The sequence below is a fragment of the Meleagris gallopavo genome, chromosome 4 (genome assembly GCF_905368555.1).
Source record: "Meleagris gallopavo chromosome 4, MGAL_WU_HG_1.1, whole genome shotgun sequence".
In the NCBI taxonomy this organism is placed as follows: Eukaryota; Metazoa; Chordata; class Aves; order Galliformes; family Phasianidae; genus Meleagris; species Meleagris gallopavo.
The window spans coordinates 36,706,268-36,720,813 of NC_139407.1; the positions used below are offsets into that span (position 1 = coordinate 36,706,268).

The following is a 14,546-nucleotide window of genomic DNA, read 5'->3' on the forward strand; positions in this document are numbered from 1 at the left end:
AGGAAACTCTTGAGATGGAGACTCATCTCTTCCACTGGCATCTGCTTTACTTGCTTGAAAGTTGCTACAGTCAGTGAAATCCAGATCCTAGCAATGAATACCATCTTTCTGTACACTTATTCCCACATGATTTGATGGTAGAAGTAAACCTTGTGAGGATAAACAACACATTCCCTGGTAAGCTCATTGATGCAATTCACATTAGTCATTTATCTTCCCCATGAGACCCCTTTCTCTCCAGACAAGATTGGGAGATACATGCTATAATAATTCTATTCACCGATTTTTGCCCAGATGTTACTGTACAAATAGAGAAGTAGCACAAGATAGCATCAGGTGGTGGCACTCCTAGATGCTTCAGTTTTCATGGGATTGGTCAAAGATGTAAATCTGAAACAGTGACTGTTCAAAAGGAAAGGCTGTACCTCTTCACTTATCATATGATCAATCTGCTCCTAACTCACCTGGCAGTACCATTCCACTGAGGTCATCTTAGCCTCCTATAATTTCTACATCGTTTGGGAACTCATTTCAAAGTCTCTTTCATTTTTCAAAAATATATCTGAGAAGCTGAATGGAAAAATGGGCATATATTAAAGGTGAAAATCCTGGGCTCGCTGAAGTCAGTGGATGATTTGCTGTCAAATAATTCAGGCTGGATTTCATCCTTTGACTTCTCACGATTACCAGAACAGTTTGTTCATCTAATGCGTTTGTTTATGAGAAAGAAAAAAAAAAAAAAAAAAAAAAAAGCAAAAGATCTATAAATACAACTCAGCTAAATGAATGAGTGAAAGCTCTCAAAATACTCCATCTGCAAATCTTCCAAGTGATCTGAAGGCAAGGGAAAATAAGAGTGTGAAAAAAGAAAAATATGTCACCTCAGTAGCTGTGCTTTGGTTGGCTCCATTCTCCAGGAGATATTTCACCACTTCAATGTGGTTCTCTTGAGCTGCCATGTATAATGGAGTGAAACCATTCTAGGGAGAAAATATGAGAAAAAATACTGTAGTGAGAAAACAGCGATATTGAAGCCCAAACTAACGTACAGTTAAAAATGTATTTATGCTTTATAACTTGTTATGAGTATATAAGTAGAACAACCGAGTACTTTTAACTTAGTATAGTAACATTTTCATGTCATTTAAAGCCACAAAAGTCTACACGCTTTCACACACATTTTCTTCTGATATATTTTCAGGAAGCAGTGAGCGCACTAATTACCTTGCTGTCAATGGCTCGGGGATGGTAAAGCTGAAAATAAAGTTTTATAAAAGATGACAGGAAAGTAAAAGTTTCATTCCTTTATTACATTAACTTAACCAAAGACATCATCCTCTGGAGAACATAAAGTCCGTATCTCATGACATGCTGAGCCAAGATGACAAAGGCTTAATATATTACACAAAATTCTGTAATACATAAAACATAGCAAACGAAGAAATTCAGCCTTGCAAAATAATAACTGCATTTCCAAACATACAATTAATTAGTTGGTCTGGTTAGAAGAATCTGCTCTGGATAAAATACTTCCAAGTTAGTCAATCTAATGGCAAATTCGTTAGAAACATGTGCTAACCAGAATTAATGCAAAACATTGTAGTAACTAAGAACTTTGTTTCAGAGAAGCCAACCTGCTATGGAAACACTGAAGTAATTTCCCAATGAAATGAAGTCTCTTTTTTTAGTCAGTAGGTAATACAGTTGTTTTAGAATCAATATCTTTACAGCTGTCCTCTTCTACATTGCAAATGTAGAAAATTACTCAGATAAATTTTATGTATGTTGCATATGGTGGTGACATATAGCATACATGTTGTAGCATCTCTTTTAATACGACTTTGTGTAATATTCTAGCATTTCCATCAACAATCCTGGGACATAAACAATTAAAAAAATTGCACCTAACAACTGTTAAGAGCAATTTATTGCCAAAACTGTGGTGCGCATTTTGAGTGGCTTTGCATAGGGAGTCTCTGTCTCTAGCAGATATTTTCCAATATTCTCAGGAATTACTTGGAAGATGGAACTGAATGCTCTTCTTAGAGTTACACACAGCATGAACAAGGTGTTCTGCAATTACACCACACAAGAAGAACGTAATTTGAAAGGTTCCTATTACCCTGGAAAAAAGGGATGGACATGCAGCATAACAAGGATGAATGCTAGTTTCAGTGCTTTGGCAGGACTAGCAAACTGGGCAAATAGGGAAAAATGAGTTAGAATTTTGCAGAAAAGGACTTGAAGGTCACAATGGACTACCAGAGGGTCACTGAGTTCATCCTGCTGTAATACAGATAATCACTGCACTATTGTAAAAATTAAAATAGGGAAGTTATTTTTCTTTAAGAAAACTGTCGTAATTGGTGTTATTTAGTCTAGAAATAGAAAAACGAAGGGGAAAAGATAATGTTATTCAAAGAGGAAGGGAAAGATTTGTTCTGCATGTTGATAATGCTAAAACAAATAGAAAAGTGCACAATTTACTAAGGTTGCAGCAAAGAAAATTCAGGATAGACATCAAGAAAAGCCCCTTAGCAGTAAGATCAATGGTATTTTGTTGGGCAACTCTCCTGCCCCCAAATTACATGCAATAAACCAGAGGCACAAAGGAGGAACGCAAGACCACCTCTTCCATGTCTGTCATGGTGTTAGAGAGGCCAACAAGCATGTGTGCAGAGGACTGCCAAACTAACAAAATGAGCTGGCAGTAGGAATTATGAACAGATTGGTTTGTTTTCAATTGCACTAGAACAGGACAGCACTGAGAAAAAAAAAAAAGAATATGAGAATTTTCAAGCCAAAGTAAATCCTTTTGATTAAAAACTTATTACTGGAACAGGATCAGGGCAATAAACCTTGGATTAGAACACCATACATAATACATATATGATTTTATTATCATTTAGAAATACTATATGCTTACCCACCCAGTCCCAACACTGATCCACTACTGCCCACTACATCAGGTATATTTTCATAACGTGTTATAGTCCTACCTGTAACTACAGCAAACGTGTGTAAAGAAACTCTTGCCTACATAATATCATAGCCTCTTTTTTTCCCCTTCAAACTTTATTTATAGTGTAAAATTACCATATATATTTTCTTAAAATCTTTCTTATTTTGGAAATTGCAAAAGCATGCTCAGTTTTATTTGTAACATTGCCTACAACAGACCTACTGAAAAGCTTCCTCTGAATTTATCCTCTGGCAAGGCCAAGCCTGATTTTTTTCACAGTTAGGGTGAAGTTTGCTTTCTTAGTGAAGAACTGCTTTCAGACCTTCTAATTGTGGTGTTCCTGGCCTCAACACTTTTGGCTCTTGTCCAGAGACTCGTATTTTAGGAGATTCCTAACATTACCACTCTCCTTGGCAGAACTCTACCCTGTGGGATAACCTGTTAGCCCTGCTGGAGCTCTTCCTTTTCTCTTGTCTTCTGGACTCCAGGACTTCCATGTCTCCTCCCACTCAGCACAGTTTCTCTGACAGGCTATGATGTGCCTGCTCTTCTGTCTGTCTCCTACACAACAAGTTTCTTTCTCAGACAGACCTTCAGTTAAATAGAAATGCCCACAACAAAAGCATACCCCTCCCTCCATTCTATTTACTTCTTGGATCTAAAATTCCCTTCCCAGTTTCTCGTCTTTTAGTTTCAAAGAGCTACATACCAATACTCGGTTTCTCTGTTCTGTTTCTACGGGTATTTCAAGGTTCTAGATACCAGACCTCTGCAAACTGAAGAAAACCCTGGACTTTTGTTTCATTACTCACAGCGTTTATCAACAAATCCAAGCCATTCTGGTTAACAATGCTTCATGGATGTACTGCAAAGGACAACAACCTCTCTCTTGCTTGTATTAGTATGTAAATGAGATGCAGAAGTTTTATTGGGCCTTGAAAGGGAAAAATATCTTTATTACAATAAATTTTCCTTGAGCTTATGAGCTCACACTGTATCAATGCATTCCAGATTGAAGTAAAAATAGAGACTATAGTAAATAAATCCGACAGGAAAAGAAGAAATACACTTTCTTCTTGTTTTCTCAAAGCCTGGCTGCATAATTCTGCTGTGTCTGCATGTCTAGGTTCTGTGCATCATATGAAAAACAGAAATTATTTTGTAATGATATATAACATTCACTTTCACACAATGATTTCATCAGAGTATTTGTTGTGAGGACATAGTACTCAGATTTGATTATCCTCTCAGATGCATACTGAAAGATGTTTACTGCTACAGTATAAAGTTATTATGTGAAATGAACACTAAGCAAGTAGAGTATATTTCATGCCCCATTCTCTCTACTACATTCACTTATTTACTTGCTAATTTGAGAAAATGACTAGCTCTCAATGATTCTTCAAGCTAATAATGCAAATTGGCAAGCCTTAATATGACTCCGAATTTGTATCATTAAATTCTATCCAAGCCCTAATGAAGAACACAGTCTGAAGAAGCAAAGAGATTATTAAAAGAGATTATTATTGTTGAGAAAACCGCAGAGTTTTGCTGTATTTTAGGGCAGGCTTTCAAGGAATCAAGCTTTTTGTACGCAGTACCAAATGACTGGAAGTACACATCTTCCAAATTGGTCTCAGTAAACACTCTGTTTGAATGCCTAGCCTACCCACATGAAGATGCAGCCCTTAGTATCTATCCATATATAGAAATACATGTGTATATACATACATATATTTATATATATACACACACATTTATCCTTATGGATGCTAATGAGGGAAATAGAGAAAACATAAATATTTCCCCCTCAGTTTGCCTTATTTACGATGACATACGAGAGCTGTGACGTAAACTCAAAATATTTTATTTTAAAAGCCTCCAAGAACTCTTTAAGACTGTATTAAAAGATGACTAAAATGACTACGAAAGACAATTGACATTTAACACAATTGTTTATATAAAGCAAATGCTCATTCCTACTTACTCTTCAAGATGTAATCACCAAGCAAGGAGCCCACACAGTCATATCTAGGTCAGTTGTCTCACCTGCCTCTCCATCTTACTCTATGGGTTTTTGGTTTGAGATCTTGATTATCTTTTATCCACCAATTTTGCTTCACACCAAAGAAATGAAAAGCTATCAATCAAGGTCACTAATGAAAACCAAAATAGTTAGACATTTAGTTGTAACCTTTAGTACAATTCTCTAATTGTAATTTCTCAAGTGACATTTAAAGATGCTGTGAGCAAAATATCGCCCAAGCTTGGATTTCTCTGGGTTGCTCGTTTCCTTTGTAGGACCTGACAATTCATCCAACCTGAGGGAAGCTTCTGTGAATTTAATTCTTGTTTTCTTCCTCTGCCTCCTTCTTTTTCCACTCTTAGAACACAAGCCAGTTGCAAAATGAAAGAGACACACTGGCACAAAGGATAAAATATGAATGAGACAAGATGAGACAAGCTTAGATTAGTCATAAGACAGCACTCTCAGATAATAAATTCTTCTTATTAATGGCCATAGCATTTAAACAGTAAGAACATAGTCATTGCTCAAACCTTTAAAATTCAATAACTGTTTCAGGATTTTTTTCTACTCTTCTGAATATTGCTTGACTTAAACAAAAATGGCAAGATCCTGATTTAAATCTTTATTCAGGGACATACAATTCACCCCCCTTGTTTCCTCACTCTCCCAGATATTAAACCAAACCAGTGACATCTACATCCCATCTTAGCAGTCAGAATAAACAGGTTTACTATCAGAACTAGAACTGTCAATATTAAGAGTATAATAACAAATGCTTTAAAAAACTTTCAGAGTGCAAACATCTACATTTAGACTGAGACATTTCAGCAGGGCTTGAAAACATCTAAAACTCCTAAAAAACTACTGCATTTTTTTTCTCCAGTGAACTTAGATCAACGCTGCTGAGGAGTGATAAACACTGCCTTAATACTGCTCAATTTTACCTCTAACTGCTTTTTTCATAAGATCTATTTGTGTTAAATGTACCACTACAGTACTCAGAAGACAGTTTGATATTTGTCTGTACGTCCTCCTCAAGTTCTCCAGCAGTAAGTATGACTCTACCTTCTATCATAACAAGAAACATTGAAACAACAAGAGTAGGGGGAAAAAAAAATGAAAAACAAACAAAACAAACAATAACAACAAAAAAACACTATTCAATTCAAGATTTTTTCCAAGGTTTTGAGAGAAGACCAGGCTCAAACCTGAAAACCTGAGGAACATATGCTCTGTTCATCTCTTGTTTTCTTGCACTGAATGCACTGCTGTGACCCTTAACAGCACTTTAGAATCATAGAATCAGAATCATTAAATTTGGAAAAGATCTCTGAGATCATCTCATCCAACCACCCACCTGCCACCAATATTGTCCATTAAATCATGCCCCTGAGTGCCACACCTTCATGGTTCTTGAACACCTCCAGGGACAGTGACTCCACCATGTCCCTGCATAGCCAGTGCCTGGCCACCCTTTTGGAGAAGGAACTTTTCCTTCTAAAGTCCTCCTCTTGACTTTTACAGAGGGCATTTTTATTTTGTCCCAAATCCATGTTATACGAAAAACAGCCAATAAAAATATCTTCTGGATACATCAACAACTAGCTAAATTAAATACTGCAGATATGTTATATCTAAATGCACGTTATTTTCAAACTTGAGTGTTTACTCAATGTTTCAAAACACGTTAGAATATATTCATTTTCCAGGGATATCTGTTCCATTATTAACAAAGTTGGTAAGTGCTAGTAAACAACATAATGAATAGATTAGACATGATGAACAGATGATCTGCGAACATAAAATTATTTGATGTAAAGCAGCACAGCTGTAAGGGCAAAGAAGAGACTGGATTCTGATCTACTGTAAAACACTTTCACAAGCTCATCATTTTGGTAATAATTTTACATTAATTACACACAGCAGATTGTTAAGCCACAAGGGCCCTACAGATTGTAAAAATTAAAGCTGAAAAATACATTTATGAGAAAGGTTGGAATTACTGAGGTTAGAGACATTGATGATTCTGCATTTAACTGCCAAACAGTTAAACAAACAGAAATAAGGGAAGACTATTTACCTGTTTGAAATGACAGACCTTAAAACTAATTTGCACTATTTAAATAAAAAAAATTAATGGACATGCAGTGACACAGAAGGTGCCACAGAAAATAACAATACCTCTTCGCATGTCTCACTAATTTTTTAGTTATACTGATAATGGTTGCCATTCTGTACTTAACCAGTGAGATAACTGTAAAGACAATGAATAAATGATGTCGGGGTTTATGTCGTTCATCAATTTGGTCCATGAGTAATCATTCAGAACTCCAGCTGAGGTGCAAGTTCGGGCAACACTACCTACCACCTTGTACTTCCCAGAACACCCATCCTGGGAAGCATGTTTTACTGTAAGCCACTTTCTAGCTTATGTGACAAATGTGAAGAGCAGAAGAATTATTTTTAGGAGCTTCAAATATCATGATTTTCTCCTCAGGAGCAGTAAAGTAACAATTATCTGAATCACAGACAGGCAGAAATCAAGATGTTCTGTGCCTTGAAAAAGTGTCATTTTCACCAATAGGCAGCGTGTAATAGGAACTGAGTTGATGGAGAATAATGGGCAGAGAATAGATTAGTCATGCACCGGGTAATCTTGATACCGGGCATGGTTTAGGGACCAGCAGTTTAGTAGAGGCAAAGTTTTGCATTTGAATTCTGGGCAGTCTTCCAAATCAGCATCTGGGGTTTGCTTTCCACAAACAATCTGCATTCAGATACATTACCCTTGAGAGAAAACCAGTCAATCCTGTATTTCTAGATCACCACACTGCTTCTTCTGTGAGGGACATCATGAAATGGACATCCTTATAGGGTTATTTTCCCTTTAATTACCTGAATTGTTAGGGAAAGTGAAGAGTCCCACATAAATGCTGTGATATCAATTATCATTATTTTATGTTTACACTGTTATCTTGTTATTCCCTGCAAATCTTTAAGCATCACTGCTGTCTTGCATTCACAGGCATTCTGCTCAGCTCCACTTGCTTGGCTGTCTGCAGTCAAACCTCAAGGTCATTGTTTTCCACTAACTGATCATCACTGTAAGAGATAGGCAGCTGAAACTTAGAGGATGAATAGATCTGTTATTTCATTGTTCTTAAATTTTTACTTAATGCATTACATCTTTCAAAATCCTTATAATCCTCCAGAAGGTAATTCCTTTTTTTTTCTTCTTCTTTTTTTTTTTTTTTTTTCCAGTGAAGAGATAATGGACCTGATCCTTTATTACATTAGTAATGACGAGCTGCAACTAAAATACTCCCCTTGACATATACTAGCTAAGAATATGTCTCTCTGAATATACTGACATAAAAGCAGAATGTCCAGTTGGTGGAATTAAAATCTTTTGTCATAGCAGACTACCAAATACTCTGCAAATATGGTTTGTTTTAAAGGTAAGATTATCTCTGCAAAACATAGGGAGAGCAATCCATGGTAAAGGAAATCCTGGGACATCCTGAGAGAGACAAGCAGATAGCTTCTCTTACAATCATCTAAATCCTACCTTCACTGGTAACACTGAATATGGACTCAACAAGCTCTCTTATCACTCATTTCTGGGAAAGCATAGTAAGCGTGCAAATTCTGTGCTGATCTACAGATCGCTTTAATCTGATGAATAGTCTGGGTGAGAATACTCCAATGGTCCTGATAGCTAAGTCTCCTTTATTTTGAAAAAGGAAGTGGCAAACCTACTGGGGACAAATTTAAACAAAAATATTTCTCAGCTAATGTGTTTGCAATGAGCTTAGAGAAGGATATAGAGGAAAGGAAACCAGAGGGCTTTTAAATAACAAGATCAGCCTGGGGGAGGACTGATTTATCTAATCCTTGCTTTCTGTATCTGGGTCACTTTAAATAATCTGATGATTAAGAGGTAGGCTCCTCCTTTTGCAAAGGCCCCTAAGTGAAGCTGTGGTCAAAACACACATTTAAGATCTCACAGGGAACACATTTCCCTCTAAACTCAGTGTAGAAGTTTTAAAATTGAAAAGTATTGTTTTTTAGACAACTCCAGGATATGATAATTTCCTTAGAGTTGCTAAACAGGAGTGAAATATATTTCCTTGTTTTGTCTTTTACATTTCAGCTCTTCATATCAATCATTCTAAATCTGTTGAATCACCTCATGTTATGAAGTACAACTCTTTACATCAGTTTTGATGTAACCTTTTTTGATGTAATCTTTGTTTGGAACAGAGAAAGATCAGTACAGATCCATTTGATATGGTTTGTGCAGTCAGAGTATCGCAGCACTATTGTCACAGAGGACAGTCTACAGGGAGACTCAGTTACTAAGATTATTGCAAAAGGAACGTCATCAAATTTAGATGACTAATATTCCTGTTATCTGACATCTGTGATGCCTATACACGAGTAAGGTGATACAATCCAACTTTAAGAGAAACTAATAGTGGAGGAACAGAAATTCATCAAAGAGAAAGGTTAGATTGACTAAATCTAGTGATATTACTTCAAATGGGGCAGAATACCAAAAATTGGCATAAGAATTCCAAATGCTGCAAAAACAGACATTTACTGAGAGGAACATTATGGAATATTGCTGTTCTAATGCACAGGCAAAATGAAAATAAGTAAAAAATGATCCATCTGTGGGCCGGACAAAAGTGTATATGTGTGTCTAATAAAGAGTGATGAGTGGTCACTGGTTCTGCACAATGCAACATTTCAACAGCCCTTGAAGGCTTTGTCTGAATTTCCTGTTGAAATTTAGAGGTATCTAGCAGATCAGCCACACAGGTGAATATTGCTAAAGATCCTATCATGCCATCAAATGAGCTTGTTCTACCCTGCAAGGAAATTTATTCACATCTCAGAGGACAAGCCTGAACCAAGACATTTTTGATAAATCCACATTAAAGCTGTTACCTGCTTTACATTATAGTTTGTACCATCCAATCACCAGACAAGATTTTATATACTCAATGACTACAGCTTAGATCTATATATGATCAAAAATCACAGTCAAATAAAAAAATAAGATGCAGAAATTAATTTTTAATATGATGAAGCATATCTACATCTGCTCATTGAACCATGAGCAGTCAACCAAGTGGATGTCTTATGGATATTCCCTATATAAATGTGGGTTGTTTTTTTGTTTTTTTTTTTTTTCAAAAAATATTTGTAGCAAAAGGTGACTAATTGAGCCAAATAATTGTTAGTGTGCTGAAAAGGACCAGTAAATTCCAGATTTCTGTGGTCATTTCTGGATTTGCCCTCATTTCAGCATTTCCCTCAAACATACTCAGGGAAGATGTCAGCTCTCAAATGATATGCTTGCAGGTGAAAATTGAGTCATTCAATTAGTAATCACTTGTGCAATTAGGCTTTGTATCAAAATAGAAATTACTTTTCTAAAAATAGACAAGATGACGTATTAGCTCAAAAGGAACAGGCTTGTAAGAAGATAGGAAGAGGAACAAAATAATGGCTCTGAAGGCTATCATAAAACTGAAGGGCAAAGCAAAGTAATCTAATAAAAACTAAAATCCATAAAATCGAAGTCCTTTGTGTTTAACAGTCTCAGTACAGATGGAGTTTGTAATCTCAGTGGTTGCTATGTTTTTAAATAGCCTTTTCTGAGATAATTCTGTTATATTGTTTTCATAAGGAACAGGAAAATCAGTGTGGTATTTCAAAAGTCATTTGTGACAAGTTTTGATAAAGGCCAGTGTTTTTATGCAGTTTAACTGGAAAAGGGAAAAGAAAACATTAGGTTGAAAAAAAATGTGGTTAGAATACTCTCTTATCCATTGGCTTATGATCAGTGTAGAACTTTTGTCACAATGGCAAATTCTCATCACTGAAAATGACCTTGACAGATATCAGGTTCTTTAAGGAGGAAGTTATGGAGCAAACTGAGTAACTTCATTGGCATTAAATCACTACCACCAAATAGCATTTAGCAGGGACCTAAAAAAAAAAAAGTGTGAATAATAGGGATACCAAGGAGAGTTTAATACATCCTCAATACCAACAACTGTTCTTGAAAGATTTAAGAGTGATGATATAGCATCTATTTTTTAAAGTGGAATTGAGAAAAAATGTAAGAAGGAGAAACTGAGCTTTTCAGTCCATTTCTCTGGTTTTTATTCCATACTTTTCTGTTTTTATTTACTTCAGAAATTCTTAATTAAGCTCTTTCCAATTAAGATTTCTGTTTTCCTTAGTCTTTTAATTCGTTACATATTTCCTGACAAATAAATATATATATATATAATTTGAGTATGCCTGAAAAGAACTGAATTCCTGAAAACTGGATGCTCGAATTCTTTTTTCCTTTTCCTATATAAACTTCGTATTTTCCTTTTTCAACCAGCTGTAGTTACACATGCTTGAATCATTTTTTTTATTTTTAACATTTTTTACTCTTTATTAGCTTTAAATTCTGCTTTTCTTGTTTTTATTTTAAAGCTTACTGTCTATGATGCATGTGATTCTTGAACACGACTATGAAATCAGGGAACCTCATAGAGCATGGACATACAGAGAAGTGAGTTTTTAATTTAATCTTACGTGAGAAGTCTTTGGCAAATCAGTATTAGAAGCAAATTCTTAGAAGTCTGCTCAGAGCTCTGACCAAAACCATACATTCTTTCCACTCATAATATAGGCAACATCTGTTCATTCATATTCAAATCACTAGCTACATGGGAACACGTATGTGAAAACACACATGTAAATACTATTCAAAATGCTGAATGCTGTCAACAGATATTACCAAAGTGAATCCAACACTTACGAAGTTGACAGATCTAGGTCATACAACTCTCTCTACTCACACTCATTTACAGTTGTGCTACTGGTAGTGCTATTGCCAGGAAATGGTATGAAGGAATGATCCGTACCAGGGAAAGCTTTCCCTGAAGATGCTTGGCAGCAGCAATAGCTGCTCCTATTGGGAGCAGGGGTAGGAAGACCAAACCAGAAAGGCTCATTGCAGAAACTGCTGACACAGAGACCTAGGAAATGGCAGCAGCAGTTCTGTCAGGATGTGTCAGCTGTGGCTGACTGTAGGAGGCACAGAAGGAGCTCTTAGCTTGCCCAGACTGAAGCTCCTCAAGCAACTGTAATCTATCCTTCTGCAAAATAGCAACAGGCCAGGAAGATGCAACCAAAAGGCCTGCAGCTGGATCACGCTGCATTAAGGACTCACTCTCCATTTCAAGTGAGTGAGACTTTTTTAAATGAAGACAATATGGCATAAATCCAGAACAGATATATCAGAATTTGTTCTGCCTGGAAACAACTAGTGAGCAGCAGTGGGGAACAATCCATTAGGTATCATTGTTATTGCACAGGCCCTCTATTGCTATTTACATCATCCACCAGCAGCTACAGGGTGAACTGCTTAGACAACAAGTACTCAGGTGCCAACAGCATTCATTATATTTACCCAGAATCAAGAAATCACAGTAAGACAGCAAGTCATTGCAGAATTTGAACCAGGAACTTCCACAGAAACCCCTCATTACCCCCCTGCATATACTTCCCCTAGCAGAGAAAATTTAACAAGCCACTAGAGATGGTAATGTTCTACCAGGGCTCTACAAATTTACAGTGCTAGGCAAAAAACCCACTGCAAATAAAACTGAGTTATTTGCTTTAAATGCTATGACTCTTTATTTAAAATATATTATCATTTTATAAACAGTAATCAAGTCCTTCAATTCATCTTTATTGATTAATGACAAGTCTACATTTGTCTTTTGGGATTTCCCTTCAGATTGCACTCTCTTACACATAAAAATGTCTCCACTTGCACGTGTTTTGCGGAGTATCTTGGTAACATCACATCCCTTCCGCATTATTCTGAAAAGTAACTCCTGTCATGTAGATGCAGGTTTCAGGAGACAGGAAGAAGAGCTTATGCTGGTTGCCTATTGTCATTTTCTAAATGTGTCATTATCTGCTGAATTAATCCCACTTGGGTGGTAATTCAAGTAGCAAATGCCTGTTAACCAGTACGCATGTACTCTGTAGAACATTCAGTGCTAATAATAAATGTCTTTAAAAACTAGGATAGTACACAAAATACCTGTGAAAACAATTTTCAATTCTAGCAGGATTTCATATTTAGAAAAACAACTTATTTCTTTCTCAAGTGTGAAGAAAAACCTTCATGAAGACTTTCTGAGGACTTATTCTTCATAATAGTTATCATTTTTACCACGTTCTCTTACTTTGCTTGAAATCCTAACATTAAATACATCTGTTTATCTTCTTATACAATGAGAAGCTGAAAAATGTATGCGAGACTCATTCAATTAGTTCATTATGAAAGGATTTTGTCAAATTTTTCAGCAATGGAATTACAGCACTCCTTATCTTTAATGGAAATGAAGGATGGGGAATAATTGACCATCAGTTGTCTTGAGAGAACACATTAACAGCAGCTTTTCAGCAAAAAAATGGAATAAACTTTAAAAAACACAGAGATAGTCTTGGACTGAAGTGTAACAAAGGTATTGACATACTTGTTTGTTTTATAGACTTAATAGTTCATACACTGGCCTCTATTTACTTTACATGATTGTACTGTATAGAAAATAAAAATAAAAAATAAAAAATAATAATAATTAAAAAAAAAAAAAGCAGGTTCCTAGGTCTGGGCTAGCAGGATATGCAGGATATGAAGCTAGCCAGACTTAAGATATCAACATCCAACATACAAAATCCTTTCAGAAACTTGTCTGTATTCTCATTCTTATTGATAAGAGAATGCTCAACAGACTAGGATTGAAAAAAGCATTACACGCAGGTCTAGATTTCTTGAATTTCTCTTCGACCAAAGTAGATTCTAGCTACACTGTTTAATCAGATTATTCTCTTCTTGTTCTGCACATGAATCCCAGAAAGTTAATGCTAATGGTCACTATCTAGCCTATACATAGTAAGTTCTAAGAAAATTCAGTCTGAAATTAATCTACCCCTGAAGCATCACTTGTTTTTTTTCCTTACAGCGTAACTGCAAAAATGGTACTTACAGTCACTGAACGATGCACTGAAACTCAACTGGAACACTGTTAGTGTGATTATTTATTTCTGAGAATATCACAACCAGACCAGATGCTTTAGAAAGATATTGCTGGAATAAAAATGGCAGTTTCTGTATCATGCATAGTCCTTATCTATACCATCTGTTCATTTATCCATAGGTACAGATAGTTATCATAGGAGAATTTACAAACAATCAAACAATTTGATGAATTCTTCCTAATTGTAAATAGAGGAAATAACATGCCTCTTAAAGAGGCATTAGGATAATTTGACCAATTGCTCTATAGTGATTGATACGGTGTCTATTTGGAAGGACAAAGGAATTGGGAACAGTTAGCTTGAAAAAGAAACCATCATCTAGCTATTTCGCACTATGTGGTTCCCTGAAAATCAAGCACATTTTGTTTACAGCTCTGAAATCTCAACAGGGAGGCAACTGCTACAACAGCCTTGCCCAGACTGAGAAGA

General features: G+C 35.9%; 1 protein-coding gene across 1 annotated transcript in view; it reads right to left on the minus strand.

Moving 5' to 3' along the window:
* Positions 1-14,546, minus strand: part of ANK2 (ankyrin 2) — a 230,440-nt gene that overhangs the window by 114,981 nt on the left and 100,913 nt on the right. Inside the window, exon 5 of the mRNA XM_085222883.1 lies at positions 882-980. Within this exon, the coding sequence (XP_085079009.1) occupies positions 882-980 (99 nt within the window). The remainder of the gene's footprint in view (positions 1-881; positions 981-14,546) is intronic.